The sequence below is a fragment of the Diceros bicornis genome, chromosome 2 (assembly GCF_020826845.1).
Source record: "Diceros bicornis minor isolate mBicDic1 chromosome 2, mDicBic1.mat.cur, whole genome shotgun sequence".
Lineage (NCBI taxonomy): Eukaryota > Metazoa > Chordata > Mammalia > Perissodactyla > Rhinocerotidae > Diceros > Diceros bicornis.
Genome location: NC_080741.1, coordinates 61,792,670 through 61,820,072, shown reverse-complemented (window position 1 = coordinate 61,820,072; position 27,403 = coordinate 61,792,670). Strand labels below are relative to the sequence as shown.

Here is a 27,403-nt window from a genome sequence, read left to right as displayed (position 1 = left end):
TTCTGTCACAAAAGCAGAGCATAATAACTCGAGGCTGAGGAAGGATATGGGCAAATGTAGGGACTTAGAGCAATTTAGCAGAGGGGCTTACTGCCCAGTCACAAAAAGGCTGTTCCTTTGTCTTGGTAATTCCAACAACAGTAGTATAGCAGTCAACATGTACAGAGGGCTTCCGTGTCCCTGTATTATGCTCCTTTATGTGTATCATCTTCATTAATCTTCACAACAGCCCAAAGAGGTACAGGTAAGGAGGCTGCAACGAAAGGGTGCTGGGAACATTAAATGAGGTGGGTCATGAGAAACACCAGAAACAGTGCCTGGCGTAGGGTAAATACTCAACAATCCTTTTATATCTGTGCCAAGTCTACCGGCTGGGCCATGCTACATTGTCTGGTACCTGTGTGAATGGTCTTGATTTATCTCTAAGGTTTTTTCCCTTTCTCTGTTACTATAGTTTTTCCTGGAGCCTCATTTCCAGAGTTCTTCTTAATGCCAAAATATTAATAGCCTTTTGTTTTACTGCTAGAGTATTTATAACCTTTTCAAGGTGTGGGAAGTATTTCCATCCCGCATTCTTCCTAGAACCAACCTACCTTATACACCACCCGAGAGTCACAGACATTTTTTTAATTCCTGAAAGAATCAGGAGAAAACAGGAAAATACTTAGCCCAGCACCCTATTATAATAGTTAAGGACATGAGGTCAACAGCTTAGATGAGTAGCAGAGGTCAATCGACTTGTTAATGGTCAAATTGAGATTAGAAATTTACATTTTGTGATTCTTCCCTCCCCCCACCCCCCACTCCACTGTCTCCCATTTAAGCATGTTCTAGTCCAGGGGTCAGAAAACTTCTTCTGGAAAGGACCAGATAGTAAATATTTTTGACTCTACAGGCCACATATTCTCTGTCATACCTACGTCATAGCTACTCAACCTCTACCCTTGTAGCATGAAAGTAGCTATCAACAAGATGTAAATGAATGGACATGGCTGTGTTCCAATAAAACTTTATTTATGGACACTGAAATGTCCATTTTCTGTCATTTTCGCATGTCAGGAAATATTATCCTTCTTTTAATTTTCTTTCAGCCACTTAAAAATATGAATGTATTTTAGCCCATTCTTAGCTCGTGGGCCATACAAAAACAGGCAGAAAGCTAGATTTGGCCCACAGACCTAGTTTGCCAACCTTTGTTCTAGTCTATTAACTATTGATGGGAATGTACTTCGTACAGTCAACTCCCAGCTAATCACAAGTGAATTAAACCCTAGTAATAATATTAGTTAATGCTTATTGAGCTCTTACTATGTACCAGGCACTGTGTTGAGTACTTGATATAATGTCAACCTGTTCAGCCTCAGAAGAACCCTCTGAAGAAGATACTGTTTTTATCCTCATTTTGCAGAGGAGATTCTAGAGGCTGTGGGAGGTTAAATAATTTTTCCCAAGGTCATTCAACTAGTAAGTGATGGAGCATAATTCAAATCAAGATCTGTCTGACCCAAAGGCCCTACACCTCCCACAAAGTAGGCTCCCCTTCTCCCGGATCCCAGGTCATCAGAAGGTAAGAAATAGCTTTAGAATGATGCGTCATTTTCAGAACATCAACAACTTGATGTAATGAAAGGACTCTGCATCTTATAACCAGACTTGGGCTGAACTCTAGTTCCACCACTTACTGGTTCACCTCTTGAGAGTTGCTTAATCTCTTTGAGCCTTAGCATCCTCATCTATGAAGGAGGGTTGGTGAAACAAGCCTTCCTAGGTTCTACAGTGATGATTAATTGAGCTAATTATACCTAAAGTGCCTAGCACAGTGCCCCAAACATATCTGCTCAATAAATATCATTAAGGCTCAGGTGAAAATCAGGTTGCTAATTAATGTTTTTATAGCCAAGAGACCCAGGACTACCCAAATCCTGTCCTAGACCATCAGGGACCTCCCCACAGTGTCCTCCACAGGATTACATGCAATGGATAATGCTGGGGGAATAAGAGACAAAGTAGCACCTTATTGAATGTTTTGGTTATCTATTGCTGAATAACAAACTATGGCAAAATTAGTGGCTTCAATAATCATTTCGTTTTGCTCACAATTTTGTGGGTCAGGAATTTGGAAAGAGCTCAGCTAGGAGATTCTTTGGTTCGTGTGGCTCTGACTAGGGTCATTCACTTAGCTGCATTCAGCAGGTGGCTGAGCTGGGCTGGGGCTGGATGTCTGATAACTTGATGTGTCTGCATGTGGCTTCTTTCTCCCTGTATAGGGGTCTCATCCTGCTGATCTTCTCCATGTGTCTTGGGCTTCTTGCAGCGCAGTAGTCTCAGGGTAGTCACACTTACATGGCAGCTGGCTTTCAAGAGTGAGGAAGTGGAAGCTGCCAGCTCTCTTCAAGACTAGGCTCAGAAGTGGCATGGTGTCATCTCCATCATATTCTGTTCATCAAAGCAATCCCACATCAGCCCATACTCAAGGGCAATGGAGGAGTAGACTCCACTTCTCAATGAGGGAGTGGCATGCCCATACAAGAAGCAAAATAATTGATGGCAAGCATCTCAGGAAACAAGCTACCACCTTGTGAGCTGAGCTTTGGGCCCACATTCCAATGCAGAGAACTCTACAGAGTCACACTGGTCTCCAGGGATCTCTTTCTAAGACGTTAGGTCTGAAAAGCCAGGGAGAAATAGAAACAGAGAGAGGGTCTAGACCACAGCCTGGCACAGGGCCAGCAAAGAAGAGAAGAAGTAAGATGGCTGGACCTCTTACTGCAGGATAAGTCACATGCTCCTGAACCACTCCAACCACGGAAACAGAAGCACCATACTTAAGTGTGTGGTTATTTAAGGTTTAAAGACCCCCCCCCCACTAGTAAGCATAGGCCAACCAGTGCCCCGGAGTCTGACCAATCAAATCAGCCCCTTTGGAGGTGGAAGGAAAAGAGAGTTTAAAAATAACAGCCAACGCTTACTGAAAACATACTGTGTGCCAGGCCCTGTGCAAAGGTTTTTACATATATTAACTCAGTTAATCCTGAACATGCACTAAATGAATTAATACAGGTCAAATGCTTAGAATGGTGTCCTGCACATCTGTCTTTATTGTCAATCCATACAACCAGCCTGTGAGGAGGTATTACTGTCATTATCTCTATTTTCCAAGGAAGAAGCTACTGCTTAGAGAGATTAATTACCTGGCCCACAGCTGGTAGGTGATAGAACCAGAGGCCAGCCCAGGCGTCTGATTCCTGACCTCAAGCTCTTACCTCTACACTGTACTGCCCACAGTGTTGGGAAACAAGACAACTTTTAAGCTTTTCTCTTAGAGACAACAAACACCAGTTCCTTTTGAATTGATAATGCTTGGCTGCACTTTTCTTAAATGTCCCTTTAAGAGTGTTATAACTTGAAAACCAACTTCAAGAAAGCACTAGAAACCTCTAGCCTGGGTGCTGAGTAAAGAGTACCATACTCAGAAATTCATTCATTCAACACATTTTTATTGAGCCTCTACTATATACGAGGCAGTGTAGACACTGAGGAGAGAGAAGTTCTTATTCCTTACAGCCGACATTCTAGATACGAGGATGGTGCTAGATGGTAAAATTCAGCTAATAGAGATAAAATTATTTTATGGATATGGTAGTGGCACTAAGTGTTTTTATACCATTTTTACATACTGAACTGTCTCAAGTCTCAAAAAAAACAAAAAGACACCTAGATCTCTAAGATTGCCTGGGTTAGAGAAATGGAGAAAAGAACAAAATAGCATCATTATCCTTACAGCAGAAATTTCAAAAGCCAAACATTGAAGTAAATTTTGCTGGCCCCTTGAAATGGTGCTGTGGTGGGCAGGTTCTAGGCAAAGACAGAGAAATCAGCGCAGAGCTCTTGTGAAGTCAAACAGGCAGGGGTGGAGTCAGCTCATGCAGAGAATAAATCGTTTCCTTGGTTGGGTTTTTTTTTTAGGAGACCATGGGGAGAAAAGAGGGCTCAGGCAGTCACTAATGCACTGGTATCTGCTCAGATTTCTTTTTTCTTCCATCTTTGAGTCTTACCCACCAGATTTCTGTTTGCAAAAAGGGCCTAATCCACTTTTTTTTTGTCTGTGCATTGATTTAATAGTATCAAACCCTGAGGTCCTCGTGGTCTGCACCTGGGTTGCTTTTTCCCCTAATGAAGCAGAAGTGGTTTAAGCCCCCGCCGTGCTCCCTATCAAAGCTACACAATGATTAACGCAGGTCTCCTTATTAGGACCAGGCAGAAGAAAATCCCTTAGTCATCAGCATTGTGAAATCCCGGAATGGTGAGTGTTCAATGAAAAGATTACCTTGGGCACCTGAAAAATAATGGAAGAGCTCAACAGAGAAACCATTAAGCCTGTCTACACACGCCAAGTCAGGTGGAGGGTCGAGGTAATTAGCTGGGACATTCAGGCCAGAGAAACCGTTTTGGACCTTCTGCCCTGACTGAGTCCATGCAGATAATCATTCAAACCCTTCATACGTTTTTCCTGGAGAAGCCATTTTAGGTTGTGTCTACACACAAAAGAAAACAAGACTTAAATATGACTGGTCAATCAAAGTGGCTTGATAGGTGGTTGTTTTTTTTAACTGAATAATAGGCAGCTTAGGGGATGTGAGGTCCAAAGTTGTAACTTATTAGCTGTGTGACTTTAAGCCAAGTTGCTTCATCTCTCTTGGCCCCAGTTTCTTCAACTGTAAAATGGGAATATTAAAAGGACCCCCTCCAAAGGTTTTTGTGAGGATTAAGTATAACAAATACAATATTCCTAACTCATTGCCTGGCAAGTAGTAAGCACTTGAGAATTGTTACTTATTGTTATTAGTTGTTAGATGGACATGACTCATTCTGAGTGTTTGGAGAGATTGTGTGTTTAGACATCATCTAAGAAAGGGACCAGGAATCAAGGAGTAAATGCCTTCATCTACAGGCCCTAATATGGTGCCTTGTACATAACAAGTATTCTCTGCTTCAGGCCTGTGAAAACAGGAAGAAGTTGCTCACTGACAGCTTGTCTCCCTCCCTTCATCCTTGGTCTCCATCAACCTCTCCTACTTTGTATCTCTTTTTCTAACCTCCTTTCCCAGAACTGGCTTGTTCTGAGAGGTTGAGTATAGAGGCTCATGGATCCTGCTAGTGAAGGGGTATTCTCTATCCCATGAAAGGGGTGGTCAGAATGCAAGGATTCCCAGGAAATGAAGTCTGGCTGAAGTCACAGTTCTTGCCTCTCCCTTGAGGGCAGATGAGTCCCTGCTTAGAAAGGGTGCCAGGCCAGGTGTCTGAGGCAAACCCCTTCCCTCACCCTTGTCCCCTGTGGCCCAGGTCACATGGCTTGGTCCCAGAGAGCAGTAAGTATGTGTTATTGAATATAACCGAGCACATTGGCCTGGGGAACTGCCCTCTCACTCAAGCCTAACTCAGCCAACCTGAGTTAGGGAACAGAAGTCTTTACTGCTTGCCTCAGTGTTTGAAGGTGATTTCTCCAGTGCGTAGGGTATTCACAGAATTGGCAGAAAGTAGGTGAGACTGAGAATTACCTCAGATACATGCTGGTAACCTGGGGAGATTCCAGCATCTGTTTTATGGCAAGAAATTGCCCACGGGCTAGAGTTGGGGAGTGAAACTAACTGTCACCACTGCCACCAGGATGAAGAACATGTGCTTTATCTCCACCAATTAGCCAATATTTCCAGTAATTGATAAGAACAGGTATATTTTGTAGCTTTTCCCATGTGCCCAGCGCTGTTCTACACACTACATGGATTACCTCCTTCAATTATCACAGTCTCCCTTAGAGTAACATTTTTATTGTCCCATTTGCAGAGGAGGATCAGAGAAGTTAAGTAATTTGCTCAAAGTCACCAAGGTAGAAAATGGCAAAGCCAAACTTCTAACTCTGCCGATCCTGAGCCCATCCTATTAGCCACTTCACTAGGAAGATTTCTTTTAAAATTAAAAAGAAAAGAAAATTACATACATGCGCACACACACTTTTGAGAATCATTGATGGAAAAAATACATAACAAAATTCTATAAAATAGGTAGTACTTTTAAAGAAATTTGTGTTTTATTCATCAAAACAACATCTACATATAATGGAAAATAGTCTTGTGTAGGTTGTAAGGCCTGTTGTTTATTTGATCTAGAGACAGTGCCTGGTGTGCACTTGGATTTTCTGGCCCTCGGCAATAACTCCAAAGCCCTAGTGGATCGGGAGGATTGGTCCTTCCTCTCTACTTAGAGTACAGCTGGCAAAAAGACATATTCCTATGGACACTTGAAAGAAATGTGTAGCACCGTTGGCATTAGGCAGGAAAGCGGTCAGGGACCAGAGTTCTGACCCTGGCTTTGCCAGTTTATTCACTCTGCTATGGCTCAACATGTCTACTATAAAAAATGGAACCAGTGACAGCTTCCTACCTCTTAAGGTGACTAGAATCAGAGAACAGGAAGAAGCCTTGGAGGTAACCTGTCCCATAGGGAAAGGCTGACATCCAGAGCATCCTATATAGCCTCTGCTTGAGCTACTCCAGTGAAGAGGTCTCAGCCACCGGAGATGGCCAGAGCCTGGCTGGACTCAGACAGCTGTTTGGACCTTCTTCTGGGGCCCTGTCATTTTACTCATTCATCTTGATGCCATGCTCTAGAACCACCATGAAAAAGTTCAGTCTTCCTACATTGAAGCTCCTTAATTAACAAGAAGATTATCATTTTCTTTGCTATTAGCCCTTCCTTTTCCAGGCAAGATGTCTCTGCTTTCACTTTCCTTATAGAAGACACTTGCAGACTCCCTGTATCCTCATCGTCAACATCCTTCTTCAAGTTCAATGGCCAGAACCAAAAATGGTACACCACATGTTTCTAAATACTAATAGGACTGCAATTTACTCTGAGCTCCTTTTTTCCTGTTATTATGGTATGGGAGGAAGATCAATAAGAGTAAGTGCAAGTCAGCAGTTATCAGATAAGAAAACAAAGCGTAACTGAAGGCTGGTGCATGAGGGACGGTGGATGGTTTTCATTCATGACATAGAGCTTATCTCATCTTCCCAAACTGCCTTGAAAGGAATAGAATTTGATTGGTGTCATTCTCCGAATTGGAACTGCATGTTAGTGGTAAATGGAGAGTAGGCGTGTTTAAAGGTTGATCATTTCAGCTGTAGCAAAACTCCTACCAACTGCCAAGCACTAACTCTACAAAGCAAAGAAGGCAATTTCTAGCTGAGAAGAATTATTTTGCCAGCACTTGCTCTGACCACTGTTGCTTGAATTCCTCATACTTTCCACCATTGGTGAGGAGATCAGGAGTTCAAAAGGAAAAATATGGGGGCCGGCCTGGTGGCGCAAGCGGTTAAGCGCGTGTGCTTGGCTGCAGCGGCCCAGAGTTCGCTGGTTCGGATCCCGGGCGCGCACCGACGCACCGCTTGTCAGCCCATGCTGTGGCAGCCTCCCATATAAAGTGGAGGAAGATGGGCACAGATGTTAGCCCAGGGCCAGTCTTCCTCAGCAAAAAAAAGAGGAAGATTGGCAGATGTTAGCACAGGGCTGATCTCCTCACAAAAAAAAAAAAAAAAGGAAAAATATGGGCTCAGGAAACCTACATGTGAGTCCTGGCTGCTCTGCCTTTTAGCTCAGAACATGGTCAAATAGATTCCTAAATTTTATGGGTTGTAATGTTCCAGCTTTAAATAGATATGATCAATAGCCCCCATTTTGCAGGGTGGCTTAAAGAAGAAACTGTACATGAAAGTGCTTTGCAAAGTGAAAAACATCATACAAATGTTAGATATTATTGTAAATGGAGGAGTCTTAAAAGAAAGGAAAGCCTTTCTTGCCCAAACTAAGTTCTGGAACAGGAATGGAGAGGAAAAATTTCAGCTTGGGAATCATTTACTGGAAATGTTAATTGTGCAAAATCTGGAAAGCTTTCCTCTCTTTAATGGCCCAGAGTGGTTTCCTTCACCCACCAGCCTTTGCAAGTGGTCAGCTTTATATGCACCTATGTTGGCTTTCAGCCTGACTCATGCGGTGGCTTCTCAATCTGGGCGTTCCTCTGCTTAGTCCTCAACCATCCTGAAGCCAGCACTGGTGCCTGACTTTCTTTCCTTCCTTTCTTCTACAAATTTTCCCTGAGTGCCCTTTCTAAGCCAGGTACCAAGTGAGTCACTGGGGAGACAGCCATGAGCAAGTTCAGTGGCAGACAGACATTGCACAAAAATTACTGAATTGCAATCAGTGCTGCAAAGAAAAAAATGTAGAGTTCTAAGAAAATCTGTAACAGGAGAATCTAGGAATCATTTTGGGTGCTGGCAATGATTCCAGAAGATGGAATGCATTACCCTCTCAATGATTAATCAATGCGTGTTCAGCCCTTTAAAGTTTATGAATCATTTTCTTATATGTTTTCACTTGATCAGGCTCTCAGCCCTGCAAAGTACACAGTATTATCACCCTCTTCTAGAAATCTAGAAACCAAGGCTAAGGAACTTGAAGTGATTATCTTAGGGCCAACTAGTTCTGTCACTTACAGAACTTTTGACTCTAAATCCTGGGCTCTTTCCACCCCACGCTATTGGCTCACTGCTGCTTTCCCTTAGGAGCTGACATCTTGCTAAGTGCCTTTGAGAAAAGAGCAATCGGGAAAAACACACCCCTGGATACTTTCTTGGGAGACATGTGGGTAGAGGTTGTGATTCCCAATATTGGTCTCAGCCAAAAGGCAAGAAGAAGCCCACCTGAGATGTGAAAAGACGTCCTAACTGCTTTGTGTGCATCGCAGTCTTTGTAGTTACCAACAAAATGGGAAACCCTCTCTGACCCCAAATGTAGCCCCTCCATCTTACCTGTGCCTAGAGGAACCTGTGTGACCTGAGTCAAAATGAAACACATAGAATATCAGACATGCTCCCATAGGTTTTATTCCTCAAACTCAGCTATTCGTTGACTTCTTATAACACCTACAGCCCTTCCAGATTTGCTTATGAATTGATCATCTTAGCTACCATTTGTTCCATGCTTATTATGTCCCGGGACTTCATGTGCATTCACCCTTATACCAACCTGCTGAAATAAGCACTATTAGTATCTCCATTTTGCAAATTAGGCAACTAAAGCTCAGAGAGATGAAATAATTTGCCCAAGGTCACCCAGCTTGTAAGTCATAGAGTCAGGATTTGAACCCAGATCTGACTCCAAACTCCATTCTCTCAAACAGTATACTCAACCACACTCCCACCCCAAAAACTGAAAATAGATTTCATAACCATTTCCTGCACTTCTCTTCTGGGTGTTTTAGCATTTAAAACCAGGAGACAAAACAGCAGCCTTGGGATAGTTTTGAAAGCCTCTGGTACCCTCCCAACCCCCACCCACAGGTACCTATCTCCCTCTGAGTTAAGGATGCCCATCCCCTTTTCTGGAAGAGCCTGAAACTGAGAACTGAAGGATGCCATTAGGACAAACCTGCAGCCAAATTACACAAAGACCCAAGGTCCAAGAAGTGACAGCGGCCTTACCTGCTTTTCTAGGCTGCTGAGCCCTCTGCTAATCAGTTTGGGTTTAGCTATGGTCATTTTTCTACCTCTTCAAGAGAGGGAGGAAAATGCAAAGCTTCTACACAGCTGCAGAATCTGTCAGTAAAACCTTGCTTTCTCTCTTCTCTGTCTCTTTTCTCTCTCCCTCCCTCCCCCTGCCTCCCTCTTTCCCTCTTTCTCTCTATTGCCTCTCTCTCTGTTCTCTCCAAAGCACTACGACGGCTCAGGAAAAAAATAGCAAACAGATTTTATTTTTTAGTACCTTTCTGTGTTTCCTGGTCAGCTCCATGTGCCAGCATATTGTTCTAACTCTGCTAGTGCTACAGCATTGAGCTGTGAACAATTAAACATAAACACCAGCCTCACTGCCATCCTCTTCTTTCCTCCTTAGGTGAAGGCAGCTTCCAAATATGTGGATGTACCCGTGAGTATTTGAAAATTGTCTTTGTGGGGTTTTTTTGCTTTCACGAAAATTTTGATGGTGCTATTTTCATGAGTTGCTGTTAAATTGTATATTCCTGACTTGAATCACCAGAAAAGGGAAGCCAAGACTATTTCATGGTAAAGTTTTTTTGAGATGAGAAGAGGGTATGGTTTCTTTTATCAGGAAGAGAGAGCCTATTTGAGGGTAAACCCAGTTCACTTTCACTTTCATTTTCCGTGGTTTCTCTGGACGTTTCATTCTGTTATCTTCCTGCTCACCTCCCCTCCTGCATGCACACCTTGGGAACAGAGCCATGAGCTGGAAATTTGCACAAGGGTGCCAGAATTTTTTAAAAACAAATAAATCCTGAATTTGTTCATTTTAGGGTCAACTCTGCAATTGTTTTAAGGAAACCTTACGAAACTGCTTATAATTAGTGCAGACCTCATTAATGAAGAGAGCTCTCAAAGTTCACAGATAAAGCCCTCAAAGTTGCCCAAAATTTACATTTAAATTGAGGTTAAGTACTACACATGAATGGTAGAGTGTGGGATTACCTGTGATAAATCAGGATACATTTATAGACAGACTTTGCCCTGCCTATTAGCAAAATAAAATTGGAGAGATTTAAATATATTCCAATAAAGGGGAAAAGAAAATGATTCTGTTTCTCCACTTCTAACAAAAGAGGTGTGAGTCTATTATAAAATATTAAATTTAGAGAGCTTATCTCAACAGCCACCAAGGGTCTTGTACTGAACGTTTCTCATTCTGAACGTGGTTAAGTATCCTCCTTGTTCAAATACTTATTTGTTAAAATTTGTTTTTTTCTAAAAGGATTTATATTAACATTTAAATTCATTTCCCCAGGAAGCTAAGTGTGTAATGGTTTATTGGCTTATTTCTCAAAGGATGGCAAAATGGAAAATTGGAGTGAATTTAGCATTAGCATATATTTTGTTTGTTTAATGAAAGAATGTACAATCAATAATTATGCTTTGAATTTATACAATACTTCTCATCGAGGGACCTCAGACTCCTTCACGTAGATAGTCCTTATAATGGAGAAGAGAAAAAACTCACATAATGCAGCAAAGAAAGAAGTTAAGTAATTTATTTTTCCAAGCTCCAAAGTATAAACTTTCAGTTCACGGGGAACAAACTACTCAAATTCTCTGGGCCTGTTTCTCCATCCTTAAAATAGAGATAATAATACTCAAGTCATGGGTTTGCTATGCTGATTAAATGGCACACATATATGGAACATTCATCACCATACCTGGCACTCACTAGACATTTCAGAGGCAGGAACAGGGCAAGTTGGGGAGGGAGGTGACACCCACACTCATGCACAGAAGGGGAGGGGGATGAATTTGCTGACATCAGCCCTGGCCTGCACAGTAATAGAAATTAGAGGCTCCCAACCCAAAGATCTGGTGGCTGATGTCTGTTTTCTACAGGCCTCAAAGCAGAGGGGAGATCTCACCAGCGAGGCTGGAACAGGTGACCATAGGCAAGGCCCAAATACCTGGAGAAACTGGTCTGGCAATTGGTATTAGCAAATGAAATTGGCATTTGGGGGAGGTCAAAAAGTCAAATATCGGCAATTTCATGTGGTTCAACCTAATTCCTGCAAGCCAGGTTCAGACTTATCGTAAAGATGAGGAAAAAAAATGTACTCTACATTGACATGAAAGGTGTTCTGATCTGTAGTCATTCCACGTTTATGGATGAATTATGCTATATCAGAAGCCTTGCTCAGCTCTGGGGGAGCAAAAATGAATTAGCAGAGTTTCTACCCTCTAGGGAGGCAGAAGAAAAAGATGCAGCATGTCCCAAAATGTGGTACAAATATTTACCACTGATGAGATACAATATGATAACAATGACTACAGCCAAACCTCATAAAGCACTCACTATGTGCCAGTCACTGTTCTAAGCACTTTACATTTAATCTTCACAACCCCACTTTAAAGATGAGGAAACTGAGGCACAGCGAGGTTAACTTGCTCAGGATCCTACAGTGGGTAAGTAGCAGAGCTGAGATTTAAACCAATGCTTTTAAACACTATGCCATCTGCAAGATGATTTTAGTTAGTACATAGACAAACACCTTTATTTGGATAATTGAGTAATTACTGTAGTGAGTATTAGAAAAAATATGATTAGTCCATCAAACCCATAGTTTCACCAATTATTATGACTTAGGACAAAGCTAAACTTTAAAATTAAGTTGATTAAAGTATATTTTTATAGCAAATAATATTATAGTAATAATATTATAATAAATGTTTTAGTAAATAAACAATTTTATAGAAAATAGTACATAATACACATATGTACTATAGGTACATTGCTTACATATAAAAAATAATAGTAATCATTTGCTTCTCAAAACAACCCTATGAGGAGGTAATATGATCATCCTGTTTCACAGCTGAGGAAACTAAGGAACAGGGAGGTTAAGTGGTATGCCCAAGGTCACCTGGTGAGTAAACAGGAGTGAAGATTCAAGTGCTGGGAGTTTGACTATATAGAGCCTGCTAGCATTGGCTCCCAAGAGTCAACTGTGTGCATTTCTTTCCAACTCTGCCTTCAGTAAAGGCACACTGTTAGCTCAAACTCAGCCACGGAAGGAGTCTTTACACCAAGGAAATTGGCAAGCAATACAAATCAAGGTTTGTTGTTTTGTTTTGTTGTTTTTGTTTTCTGTTTTGAAGAGCCAGTTTACTAGCACACCAGTGACTATCACCTATTAAATCAGTGGTCCCCAAACCAGAATGTGTAGGGGTAACACTTGGCCAGGTTTTTTGGTTTGTTTTTTAAAATAGAGATTTCCAGCCCCTTGCCTCCAGAGATTCTGATTCAGTAGTATATTCTGATTCTCTTTCTAAAAAGCTCTCCACATAATTCTGGTAGGTACTGAAGGTTGGGAACCAATGGACAGAATCAGTGATTCACAACCTTGGCTACCTATTGGAAACACCTGGGGAGCTTTTATAAGCATTAGTGCCAGGTTGCTTGTCAAATGGAAAGAGAATCTCTGGGGTGTGGGGTCTAGGCATCAGCATTTTGTAAAGCTCCCCAGGTCCTTCTCATTTGCAGCCAGGTTTAAGAACCATTGGATAAAATCATCTTTCAACTTGTTTCTAGTTCTGAAGACTCAGAGTTCATCTGTATTGCTCTGTGAGGTTTTTGGCACACAGTTTATTGGTTTAGTTCCTTGTGGGGACTAGTAGTTAGTTACCTTAGAGGTTTGTCTCTTAATTATCCACACTAATGGAGAGAAGCGCTGTTACTAGTCTCAACACGGCATAATCCCCAAAGCATGTCTCTGTCTTAGATGTAGTATTCGACCCTTTGGTATACGTAGCAGATTTGCATTCCTAATTAGGGCTTGCTTAGGATACTGAAAATTTGAATTTGTTTCCTTCAAGCTCAGAAGTATCCTTGTAGGAGCAACCTATGATTAAAATGTCCCATTTTTCCTAAGCCACAGGGTGGCTCCTTCACAAATCGTCTTCCACACGTGAATGGAGTTAACTATACAGACATTTATTTATTTGTTGTTGTTTGTTTAATATGTTTCTAAAATCTATACCCTATTCCATCAGTCTGTCCAAGCCACGTTTAAAGTAAACAATTTAATTGTGAGATATTAAAAACCATCACCTATAGTTTTTTCCACTGTGTGTAGATAGCAATGAGGTATAAAGCCTAATTTGTCTAATAGCACCAGTTGTTTAGCCAAGAATATTTTCCATCTATAACTACAAGTTAGCTGGTTTGTTTGTGAACAGTCTAACTATTTTAGTTGAAAATCTACTTAGATTGCATTATACATCCTTCCCTGCCTTTTTAAATAGGGAACTGCCTGTACTTGAACATTTTCTGGATGACTGAGGATCACCATTATGACTATGTCTGTCCCCAGGGGCCACATAGTGACCCGCTCCCCCTGGGGCCTCCTGAGGTCTAGGGGCGGCTTGCTTCTGCCCTTGAGAATCCCAGACCCCAGTGGCTGGTGGGTCTGCATGTCTGGTGCTACAGTTTGGCAGCCTTCCCCTCATGCCCAGGGCATCAGGAGAGGTGATGGCTCTCTTATATCAGTACCCCTGTTTAAATAAGTCCCCTCTTCCCACTTCCTGGTCCACCAGAGAATGGAAAGCAAACATGCTCGATTTGGATGTAAAGCTGGTTAACAAGGAAGATGGTTGTGAGGGGGGCCTGAGGACTCTCTTATGAGAAAACTGTACACATTTTCATGCAGAGACTTTGTTGTTTTTATTTTGATGTTGGTTTCTCTGAAGCCTCTTTTTTCTTGTTGGTTCCAAAGTAGATTCCAAAGGTAGGTAAGGCTATTAAGTGATCTAATAGTTGGGGAGGGGGAGTGGGATCATAGTGGCTCATGTTTGTATAGCAGTTTATGGCTTTTAAGGTGTTTTAACATACATTATTTTAGCTGATGATCATAACAATCCTTAAAGGTAAGTAGAGGAGCTATTATTAATCCCATTTTACAGATGGTGTAACTAAGGCCCAAAGATATTTAAATGATTTTCACAAGTTCCAGTTTGTGAGGGATCCAATAAAAATCCACATAGTGTGACTAAAGAGCTAAAAACGGAGGTGGGACAGGGGCTTATTCATTCATAGACTTGTCCATTCAGCAAATATTTCCTGGCACCTATTATGTGCCAGGCATCGTTCTATGTGCTGAGGATACCATAGAAAATACATCGCATAAAGTCCCTGTATTCTTGGAGCTTATGTTCTAGTGGAAGAAGACAGACAAAAAGTAAACAAATAAAGTTCAGTGTCAGATTTTGGTAAGTGCTATGAAGAAAAATAAAACAGTCAAAAGATAGAGAATCATGGAGTTTTTTAACTACCTGGGTGAGATGTAGTTTTTTTAAATCAAAGTTTTAAAAAATTAAACCAAATGCTCCTTTGAGGACAGCAAACTTAGTCAAAAGAGGAGTGGTGAAAATAACCGTTATTGTAGATCACTGTTTCTAACATTGTGGGTTACAAATAGGCCTGCTGAATTTGGCTTTGAATCTTAGCTCTAAGACGGCTGCATGTGTCCAGGAAAAGGCCAAATCTGCCACAAACATCACCAGGGAAGAAATGGAAACAATAATAATAAGTTTCTCAACTCCCCCAGGTAGAGGTCCCATCTCTACTGAGAATGCCCTTTGATGTGCGACTGCCAAAGGGAGAGAAGGAGAGAGGTGCCAGCTTAGAACTGATAGCTATCACTTACATCCCGTTGGAGAAACTCTATTGTTTTGTGGCATAAAACTGCAACAATTATAGGACCATCACCGAACCTGCTCAATCCATTCGCTGAAAATTGCTTGAAAGTGTAACAGTTGACTACTGTGGCTTTGGGTTGTCCTCATTGTTTTTCAAATTAATACCTTGTCATTGTTTCAGCAGGTGTTAAGAAATGTTACTAGCATCCCAGGGGCCAAGCATTGGCCCTTTGCTTGATAATTGTTTGCTTTGTATCAGGAAAAAAAAAAATACCGTCCTACTGTTTCCAAACCTTCCTCATTTTCACCCTGGAAATTACACAGAAGTGTTAACTAACTTCAATTTGCAGTGCCTGACAGTCACGTCTTGTAGAGAAATGATACTTTGTGATCTAAGGTAAATCACAGTAATGAAAACTAATCTTTTTAGTTATTAGCAAACATACATATCTACTGTGGAAATTTAAGGGGTTTGTGGCAGCTCTCCTAATGACCCATATTACAGTGTTTTAATAGGTTTCTTTGGAGATAACTTTGATTGCGACATCTCAAGCAGTGTGCATTCTGAGTTTCTTTTTTTATTTTCTTACAATAAATCATTCCCTAACTACTGGATGAACCACCTGCTTACCTTTCCAGAAAATCTAATTTATTTAAAAATCAAATCCTTTCCCTTCCCCCCTTTTTTTTAATCCTTAGACTACAAGGCTGCACTGGGAAGCAAAAACAAATGATTGAATGTCTCCTCTGAGTAAACTGATTAGGAAATACTACATACTCAGGTTAAACCAACCAAAAAAATGTGACTTGGGTAGGAAGGGGTGTAGATTGAAATATGATTTCTTTACTTAGCACTTCCTCAATTTTTTAAAGAGGAAAAGGGGATCGGGGAAGGCTGTCGCCTTTCTAACGTTATGTTAAGGACAGACAGTGGAAGACAGAGTATGTTTGAATATTCTTACATGGGGGTTTCAAGCCAAAGAAAAGGCAGAGAATGTCAGTGGGTTATCCAGTGAAGATTTATCCATCAGAATATCTTGGCTGGAAAAAAAAAAATTAACAGTAGAAAAAATATCTATAAGACCCTATAATCCCAACTCCCTTCTTAGCCAGGCTTTATTTCTGGAAAGAGCAAGAGTTTTGAATATCAGTTCCTAAAAGTCCAGGCTGTGGATAGCTATACCGTTACTGTGGGTACCTTCAAACACTTAAGGGGTGGGTGGGGTGGGGTGGGGAAAGTAAAAATGCATGCGTGATCAAGGAGGAGTCACTATCTGAAAATCCCGTTTTCATGTTTTCCTGTTTCTTTGCAGAAACCCGGGATGGACGTGGCCGACGCCTATGTGACTTTCGTCCGCCACTCTCAGGATGTCCTTCGTGATAAGGTCAATGAGGAGATGTATATAGAAAGGTTATTTGATGTAAGTAAATGCCTTCTCCTCCTTGAAGATCAAGGAGGAGACTCTCCAAAATGTGACAAAATAAGAGACAGGAGGATAAGTCACATTTTGAGAAAATGGATTGGTCCTGATTCAAACAAAATCTTTTCCTCTCCCTCTGCCTTAGGCTCTTATCTGTCGTGTGTCTTTCCAAACCCACTCTGGTGTGGCCGTGTCTCAGTCCCAATCTGTGTGAGCCGTAGGACGGCGCAGAGCCTCTCAGCAAGCAGGCTCGTTTCTGCACGAAGCTTGCGAGGCAGCTTTCTCTAACTGGCAAAGACCCCTCTCGGTCATGCTTCTCCTTCTCGCAATCTGGCCTTGCTTAGAGAGATGCTCTTGTCTGGGAGGCTGAGGCCGGCTCCCTCTCCTGGGGGTGGTACCTCCCTGGCACCAGCTGCGGAGTGCAGATGTGCAGTAAACGTTGCATTGTTGTCACCTCAAAGATTATTCCGTTTCTGGAAGACTAGAAATCTTTAGTTAGCCCTGGGTTTTGGCAAACACTTAAGTTAGAGTTGCTTGGTCAGTCGTGGTTCTAAACCGAGGTGACCCCTGCCCGCCCACCCGCTTGAAAATTTGGGAGAAGCAGCAGATGTGCAAAGAACAGGTAGACCAGGCTGCCAGACCCAGACTGAACTTCAGAAAACACAGATTTCTGAGGGTTAATAGTTATCAAGCAATCTTATTTCCACCATGACTACATCTGCACTTCCACAGCAAGCCACTGAGGCAAAGAGGAAAATAAAAAAGGAATCTGTTTCGGTCTCAAATTGCTGCCTCTTTCAGACCAAAGCAGATGGGGCTGCCTAATTTAGCCAGATATTTTGCTTCAAGTTTCCACTGAATTTGCCAGTGTAGACCGGGCCAGAGTGCACGGAAGCTGATGTCCTTGTCTCTGCGTAGCTCTAATTGTGCAGCCTACTTCTGTGTCTCGTGAAGCGTGGGCTCCTCCTGTCCAGGTTTCCGTATTTTTAGTGCCAGCCCGAACATTAATGTTTTGGTCTACTATGGAATCCTTGTTTCTATATTTTTTCTGTGATTGTGTTCAGCAATGTACATTGAGTTTGTGTGTGTGTGTGTGTTTGTTCCATAGCTAAGTGAGCTCATTGTTGGCACCGTGCAGGATTCCGCAGCTTCTGACTTTTATATGCTTTGTCTTCCTGCTCATTTGCTTTCGTCCTGTGTTGAAAAGGCTCCTTTCTTTTTTTCTTTTCCAATCATCCCCTTTCTGTGCTCAATATTGCTCTTGCCTCTGCATCACCTTTCTTCGAGAAAACCCTTCTTACTTTTTAACTCCCACCCGTCCTCTCTCAGATTAAAATGGAACTTATCTCTCATGTCAAATGTTTTATCACATTATATCAAGTGGCATGAATTAGAATCAAATAATCTTCCTGTGTACATCTTCTAGCATGACCCACATCCACTGAGAATGCCTCATACATGCATAAAGCTCACCAGCGGGTCCTCTCCCTTCTCTGCATGCGTGCCTTTATGAAAGTACCGAGCCTAGAATGTCTGGGCACAACCACCTATCCAATAGGCATTGAAAACAGAGACAGGCAGCACCCTCGGATCTGCAGTTAGGAGTGGGGACACTCAGCCCATCTCCGCTGAATTCAATTCCAAACCACAAATTTTCAAGAAGCCTGTGGATTGTTCTTTTCAATGCCTAGGTTGCCTTTTTTCTTTCCTTTGATCAGTATCTTCTGATTCTCAGTTTTGTGTGGCCCTTGCGTGCGTGTTGCTGTGTGAGTGTGTGTGCGAATAACCTCGTGCTCTCTAAAACTTTCAGACATCTAGTACTGAATTTGATGTTTAATCTGCTGTTTAGCCTGTGGCTTCATTGACAAATAACCTACCCTTCCCTCTTTTTCCTTTTTTAATTAGAAGTACAAGGGGAAAAAAAAAATTTTAAAGTAGCCTTGGTGAAGTTGTCTACTCGGTGGCTTTTTTTTAAGGGAAAGTGCAACTGCATCTTTATTTAAAAACCAAAACTACAGTCTTGACTAGCACAGATGGTAAAACTGGACTTGTCTAACTGTTGAAGAACGCAGGCAAATTCAAGCCCTCTGGCCTTTAATGTGAATTAATAATGAAAAGCAATATTACTAAGAATATGTTTTTCAGAAAGCAAATTACATTTAGGGTCATTCAAAAATTCACAACTATTGCCAGTCCCTTGTTGAATTGCACTGACCAGCATAAAACGGCATCAGTGACATTGTGAGAACCCCACAACTTAGGCTTATATTATCCCAATTGTGTTTTGCTAAGGGAGTCGTCGTTACACTTCCCTATCTGATTTTAAAGACTTAACCATTACAATCATTCAGCGAACATCACTTCCACCCCCATGGAAAAAAATTTTTCAGTAGCTTATTTAGAGATAATGAATTTCTTTGCCATTTACTTTCTTACTTTCCAAATAACCTGCTCCCCTAATTTACAGAATATTGGTGCTAGGCAACCTAACTGATGTAGTGCAAAAAAAGTTATTGAATCTGTCATGGATTTACAACATTTGTCATTTGAAAAACCCAGAGCTTCTCAAAGAGCTTCATTACCATTCAGTCTCAGTAATTTAATTCAGTACTTACTGTTTTTCTATAATCTAGCAGCAAAACATCAGATTACCAACATGTTTGATTATTTTCGGCTTCTGTTTCCTCAAGCATGGTGTTTATTTCCTTGCGTATATACTCTGCAGGCTCTCGTGTCCACCAAGCTAAACAAGGGAATAGAAATATTAAGGCAGAAGGGTCTGTGAAACCTGCCACCCTAAATTTCTTGCTACAATGAACTTGTTCTTTAAACACCATTCCTTAATGATAGTGGTCCTGGGGCAGGTTTCTAAACAATTGGCAGAAATCTATTGAGAAAAACTTGTTGATCTGAGAGGTTTCTCTTCCAAATTGTTGCATTTTGATAAATGGCAAAAATGAATAATAGAAAATTAGCATTTTGAATGAGGAAAAATATATATCTCTCTGAGATTGTTTGCTGTTTGGGGGTTGTTGATTCTGACTGTTGTGTTATTCTCTGGTTTTCGATTCCTGCTGGCGTCTGTCATTCAGAGGCATGTTATCAGAGTTCCTGTTGTGTTTTTAGCTATGTTTCAAAGTCTCAGTTTTATTTACCTGATAAATCCTTTAAATTCTTGCTATTTAGTATTGTTCCCTTTTCTTTTGCCTTTTTGAGTGTGCCTTGTAGAAAAGGCTGGATGGCATTAGAGTGAGTTTATACCTGAGAATATTTGGACTAATAGCTGGTCATTTAATGAGTGCATCTTCCGTTTCAACCAGGCCCCTATCTTGGTGCCCTCTCTGAGCTGGTTTTCTCTCTGCCTCGTCATTGTACTTTTGGCTGGAATCAGGTGCTTGTGGGAGATTATCGGCATAGCATTTGGGGCTCTATATTTAATGTTCTGCATTTTTATCTATTTTATTATGTAACTTAAGAGCAGCTTTCCAAATTCATCTTCACCAAATTTTTTTTTTCCAAACAAGCATTCTCTAGGTTTATTGAAGAAATACAGTCAGACATAACGTTGCCTAACCAGGTCTTTTTGATACAGTGAAAGTTTCCCTGTTTATTAACATAATTGATTTCCATAGTCCTTCTATAAAATATTATCAACTTTTTTGGTAATGTACCTAAGAAAAAGCTAACCAGTCCAAAATTAAGTGCCAATTGGAAAAGATTCCTCCAACTGCTTCCCATAGTATTTCAGATATGCAGCTGTGCATTTTTTCATCCGCATTTTTGTAATTTTTTCTTAAAAATGACATGCAATTGTAAACTGGTTTCAGTTGCTGCAAAATACCAGTTTACAATATTTTGAAACAAAAGATTCAGAGATTTAAAGCTAGAGAGTATTCCAATATGGACAAAACAATGAATTTAAATTTTATTAAAGATGCTGAATGTTTAAAAGAGAATCAGATAGGTGTCAGACTCAAGTGGAAGCTTGGCCTCCTTGAAAATTATTACTGACTTTTAAAGAAAATATAAAACATGGATATGAAATAATCTCCATATTCCTAAAGCAGCAGCTGAGCAGGAACGCAGAAACCCAAGAAATAACTCGAAGACGGTGATTTAAAGCTTGAGTGTCCATAAATCATGCAGATGGCTTTTCCGCCCTTCTCTGGTGATTAATTCAACATCTTCCCCAAAACAAAAACATGCTTTTTGAAATTAGAGATCAGATCATCAAGAGAAGCACCTAAGATTTCAAAGTCTAAACAAAAATTAATTTATTTTCTTTCCTCCTTGTACTTCTTGAAGACACAGACTGAGAAGAAAATCGGGATTAAAAGAGATGTGCTTAGGGTGAATTCATCTGCTTAAACCTCACAAGCTCGGAGATGAGTGATTAAAAAGCCATCTCGAACTTGGATGGAATCCACATCAGTGGTAATGCCACATCCACACTGGCTTTCTTCAGGCCCCCGTGTCATTGTGAACCAGGCCCAGGAAACATTGGACTGGAGATGATACATGGATTATATAGGTCAATTATACACTTAATCTGCCTTCTGGAGGATTAAGTATTTGCAGATTGACTCTGCATTTGGCTTCTCCGTGGCAGTTATCAGATCAAGAATGGGCCCCCTTACCAAACCACCTCATAAGCACTTAATCAGTCAGTGCGGGCAGGTTCGGATGAGGCTGCTGCTCCGTGTTCTCTGCCTTGCACAGTTTTTAATTTGCTGTTCCATTATCAAATCATATATTTGTCCACTTTATATGTCAGCACAATAATTGAGTGTGAATATTTCCCTTTAAAGGGGTAATTTGAAAAACGAAACCTCTGCCTTTTAAAATATATTTGCTGTATTTATGTATGAAACCACAGATAACCTTATTTTAATAACCGTATTAAATTACAAAAGCACCATACACATGAACATATATCAGTCAAAATAGGACTCATCCTTCTTGTAGACTGAAGAACAGTCTACAAGGAAAGCATTGTTATTATGTTATATCTGTAAGGTATATATATCACCAGTGTCCAGGTGAGGGGAACTCTTCCCAAAAGTACGAAGTGGGGAGAGGGGAACAAGATTCACCACAATAATAGGTTGCAGTTCTAGGGGGGCTGATTAAAGAAAATGAAGGCGTATGGCATTCTAGACCCTGAGAGAGTGAGTTATCTCCTCTATAAGCAATAAGCAGGTTTGACTGCCCCGAATGGGAGCTTCTGTGTAGTGATCGTGGGCCTTGCTTCTGGAGCCTTCAGACTTCACCCCTGATCCTTACAAGCTGGGTGACTTTGGACAAGGTATTTAATCTCTCAGAGCCTCAGCTGATTCATCTGGGTAACAGAGATGATTATAAGCAGAACCTCACCGTGGAGTTGTGATGAGGGTGAAATGCCGAGTGCAAGTGCAAGCATCTGGCTCTGAGGAAGCGTTTGGTAAGTGTTAGCCACCACCACCATCATCATCACATCATCATCATCATCACTGAAATGGACATGCTTTTCCCAGATCTCTTTTTTCTTGTTAAACAAAATTCCACATCCGTGCTAAGGTGCTGTTAAGAGTCTCGCTGTCACTTTAAGACGTTAACCCCAAGCTTGCTTAGAATTACAGCAGCCTGGTACCCTTTTCGTTTTTGTAAAACATAGTTCTGAAATAGCAATGGTCAGAACTGGGGCTTTGAAGTAAGTCGGACAGGAGTAGGAATCCTGGTTTTGCCACTTCTGAGCTATGTAACTTCAGGTGAATTCTTTAGCCTCTCTGAGCCTCGATTTCCCCATCTGTAAGGAAACTGGCTTCTTACAGTGGTTGTAAGGACTAAATAGCATAATGACTGTAGACTGGCATAGTTAAAAATTCAACAGGTCTTTTATTATCATCATCATCACCTCGTAGAACTATTTGTTCCTCCAAGTGATTTTGAAATAACCTAGCCCTACTCCCTCAACAGAATTGTGATGCGTTGGCAAATAAATCAGAATGGACCTTCTGAACTTGAGAGGCTTTTCGGAGGGTAAGGAAGGGATGGTTAATACCTTTTATTATTACAAATGTAGTATATGTACATTGTAGACATTTAGAAAACACAGCTAAGCAAAAATAGGAAAATGCTATGTTCCCAGTGCCCAGAGATTATTCCTTGAGTGTTTATTTTTTTGGATCTTTTTCTACGTGCTTATATACATTATGTACTTTTTACCAAAATAAGTAAGCAAAAAATTGCTTTTTTAAGTTAATGATTTTCGTTTTCCCTGTCAATAAATGTTTGTCCAATACACTGTCCATATTCAAAATTCCCCACTTGTCCCCAAAATATTCTTTATAGCTGGTTTGTGCAAACGAGGATCCGATGCATAGCCACACATTGCATCTGGCTGAGATGCAGTTTAAGTTTCTTTTTACCAGCACTGGCCCTTTTTTCACGATCCTGACTTGTTAAAGGGACCGCCGTGCCAATTGTTCTGCAGACTGGAGGAGTTTATTACTATCTAAACATAGAACTGATTTGGGGTGGAAAAAAAAATTCTAGCTGAATTCAACCAAGTAGTTCTTTTAGACATAATTAGTAGTACAGCATAATTCAACCAGAGTTTTTTAAAGCTGTTCTCTGTATGTAAGGAGAATTTCTGAAGCTAGTTTTAAAAAAAAAAAAAAAATCTAAACAGCAAGGAATCCACAGAGACCAGGGTACAAGTTGGCCATGTGAAGAGCTACAAGGATTTTATTTCATGTAAAAATGCACAGATATCTGAGCTGGATGGGTAAATCTGAGGTCCATGGTCCAGTATTTCTTATATCACTGTAACTGCTTTAGTGAAATCTTGGACTACACACCAAATCTTGTCATACGCACCCCTAGACCATTAAGAAGGTTCCTTTGTTAATTCTACTAGGATTTTCCCTGAGGTTATCAGTCTGAAATTAAGCCCTTCAAATCAGTCTGAAGCTGAGCTTTCAATACTCCTCAGATCAAATTTTAATTGAACTATGACCTCGTCCCTATCATCCTCAATTATAGGGTAAAGAGCATGTCCTCCAGTCAACTAGGAGAGCCTGTGTGATTATGTATATTGGAACAGGAAAACAAGTCCAAAATGTACAGGAAAGGTAGTTAAGAAAGAAGAGACAGTTGATTTTTCCACCTAATTTTGAATTCCAAAGTGAATTCTGGCCGTTAAACCACGTCCTGGGCCATGCATTAGAATTGTAGAGGAGGGTCATTTCCCAAGAGTACAGTAACTGAACACAGAATCAGAGGGAAATAAGAAGTGGAAGGCCTATCCCTCTCACCTTGATTTGTGACATTTTAATGTATATATATATATATATATATATATATACTGTTACCAGATACACACACATACATACACACGCACACGTACACATATGATTGGGGTTTGGGTTCTTGGAAGCAAACTTCAGACTCAAGAACTTTCCAAGCTTGAATTATAAAACAATCCAAGTTCATCTTCCTGACTTTTATCCTCCAGTGATCCTCAAAGACCCAATGTCTTCATGATTTCCCTACTTCCCACCACCCCAATCTGCTTCTAGCAGATTTGCTCTTTCCTCCCCTATTAAGGTAAAGAAGACTTAGCGCTGCCCTTGTTGGGAGATTTGCAATTTTAACAAAATATTTAGTCCAAAGAATAAGACACTAATCATAGAAGTTTTTGATCTTTGACATGACAGAAAGCCAGCTCTATTAGGATGGGAGGGGGATGGAAAGGAGAGTGTTTTGATGCCTCTGATGCCCTATTGCAATGAATCTCATATTCAAATATGAATCTTCTCTTGCCCCATGGCCTTCGCAACAGCAAATAAATGATAACAATTAATTACTTTGCTTCTGGAGTCTTAGGTATAGAAACACATTTCTATTCCACATGGACATGGCAATGCTTCTCTCCATGCCTGGGTGGTTCCAGCAATCCTGCATGCAGAAAAGATAAGGGGGCATTAATAGATTTGGATTCTTTGGATTAATTGTGTCAAATGGGTTATTACTATCCAAAAGGAATTGTTTATTTTCTGTTAGCATCATCTTTACAGATTTGTATTTCAGTGGCATGTCTTCAAGTAGTTCTTTTCTAGTCTAGCTGCTTTCTTCTGAAGCCATTCATAGATATAGGTCTCGTTTTCTTTCAGGCAAACCTTATGTAAAACCAGTCTTGAATTTTCTCTGGAGCTTGTGTGCAATGAAGAGTTTTGCTGAGTGTCTTTATCAGAACAGCTTTCTGTATTCTAGGAGACATTTGGCGAATACAGTTAATTTGCTTTCTTTTCCAGTGGAGAATGTTCCAATAATCATTCTAAGAAGCTAGGCTGATTGCTCTGTTATATTAAGGTCACAAGTATCCTTGCTGACATGACCCACACAATACTTTTGTGTCTTAGGAAAGGTTTTTTTTTTCTTGTGGCAGACTTATGGCATGCAGGCAGTGACAGTCTCTTACACACACCATACATGTGCACACATGCGTGCACACACACACAAACACACTGAGTAGCCAAGGCACATTTTGTGGAACAAATATTATCACAGTGCATTGCAAGATACAAGACGTACTAAGTCCTCAAATTTAGTACATCCTGGCAGAGAGAGGCTGCCAGGCTCTGTAGAGGCTACTATCAAAAGATTTCACTATTTATCCATACCTAGAGTCATAGTCACTTGCTCTAATATTTTTTTAATGAATGAATTTAAAATGTCATCTAAGTTCTTATTATTCAAAATGTGGTCCATGGACCCTCAGCATCAGCCTCACTTGGGAGTTTGTAAGAGGTGTAGAATCTCAGCCCTAAACCCCAGCCCAAATAAGTCCAAATCTGTATTTTAATAAGATCCTCTGTTGATTCAAATGCACATTAAAGTTTGAGAAGTCCTGGGTAAGATCAGTTACTTTCATACTTATTTGCCCACAACTCACAGTAAGAAACAAATTTTGCTTTGCAACCCATTATGTGTGTACACACACCTACATGTGAAACAAAAGGTTATAAAACAATATTTACCCTCTATGTGATGCAGTCTGATATTTTTTATTCTATCTTTCAAAAATGGTGGTGACCAATAAGATGATTTCATCCCACACTAATAGGTCACAACCCTCGGTTTTATTTATTTATTTATTTATTTATTTATTTAATTTTTTGTTTATTGTGGTAACATTGGTTTATAACATTGTATAAATTTCAGGTGTACATCATTATATTTCTATTTCTGTATGGATTACATCATGTTCTCATGTTCACCACCCAAATACTAGTTACAATCCGTCACCACACACATGTGCCTAATTATCTGCTTCGCCCTCCTCCCTCTCCCCTTCCCCTCTGGTAACCACCAATCCAATCTCTGTCTCTATGTGTTTTTTTGTTGTTGTTATTATCTACTACTTAATGAGTGAGAGCATATGGTATTTGACCTTCTCCCTCTGACTTATTTTACTTTGCATAATACCCTCAATGTCCATCCATGTTGTCACAAATGCCTGGATTTCATCGTTTCTTATGGCTGAGTAGTATTCCCTTGTGTATATATACCACATCTTCTTTATCCATTCGTCCCTTGATGGGTACTTAGGTTGCTTCCAAGTCTTGGCTACTGTGAATAACGCTGCAATGAACACAGGGGTGCATGTATCATTACGCATTGGTGTTTTCAAGTTCTTTGGATAAATACCCAGCAGTGGAATAGCCGGATTATATGGTAGTTCTATCCTTGATTTTTTGAGGAATCTCCATACTGTTTTCCATAGCGGCTGCACCAGTTTGCACTCCCACCAGCAGTGTATGAGAGTTCCCTTCTCTCTACATCCTCTCCAACACCTGTTTCCTGTCTTATTAATTATAGCCATTCTGACGGGCGTGAGGTGATATCTCATTGTACTTTTGATTTGCATTTCCCTGATAGTTAATGATGTTGAACATCTTTTCATGTGCCTGTTGGCCATCTATACATCTTCTTTGGAGAAATATCTGTTCAGGTCTTTAGCCCATTTTTTAATTGGGTTGTTAGTTTCTTTGTTTTTGAGATGCATGAGTTCTTTATATATTTTGGAGATTAACCCCTTATCAGATTTATGGTTTGCAAATATCTTCTCCCAATTGTTAAGTTGTCTTTTTGTTTTGTTGATGGTTTCCTTTGCTGTGCAGAAGCTTTTTAGCTTGACATTGTCCCATTTGTTTATTTTTTCTATTGTTTCCCTTGCCTGGTCTGACATGGTGCTTGAAAATATGCACAACCCTCAGTTTTAAAAGCACACCTAGAGCAAAGTTTCTCATCCTGGGCACTATGGCCATTTTGAGCCAGGTAATTGAGCCAGGTAGGATACTAGCCTGTGTAGTGAAGGACGTTAAGCAGCATCCCTGGCTTCTACCCACTAGATGCCAGTAGCAACCCCCTCTCAGTTGTACGGACCAAAAATGTCTCTAGACATGGCCTAATATCCCCTGGGCGGAGGGGGACAAAATCGCTGATCTAGATGAACCAGAAAAGAGGTTAATGCCAGATGTGTACAAGGGAGGCCTATCTCTCTGCATGTCAGATGTCCCTCTGCCACCACCACCACACACATGTGATGAGTATGCTGTAGCAACAACAATAAATTGTCCATTTTTCACCCCGGCAGTTAGCTTGGGAACTATGCCAGTCTCAGAAGTAGATTATGTTTAGGAGGCGTCATGTAGCAACAAGAAAAGCTTGTGAGACATCCAAGACTCTTCACCCCTCTCACTG

The 27,403-nt window shown here is 40.7% G+C and overlaps 1 protein-coding gene across 4 annotated transcripts in view; it reads left to right on the top strand.

The window, feature by feature from the left end:
* CADPS (calcium dependent secretion activator) overlaps positions 1-27,403 on the top strand; it is a 436,212-nt gene that overhangs the window by 382,018 nt on the left and 26,791 nt on the right. For 3 of the 4 annotated variants that reach the window (XM_058562346.1, XM_058562336.1, XM_058562319.1), the window contains 2 exons: positions 9,946-9,978; positions 16,550-16,657. In XM_058562346.1, the coding sequence (XP_058418329.1) occupies positions 9,946-9,978; positions 16,550-16,657 (141 nt within the window). The remainder of the gene's footprint in view (positions 1-9,945; positions 9,979-16,549; positions 16,658-27,403) is intronic. The other variant, XM_058562329.1, reaches the window with a different exon arrangement.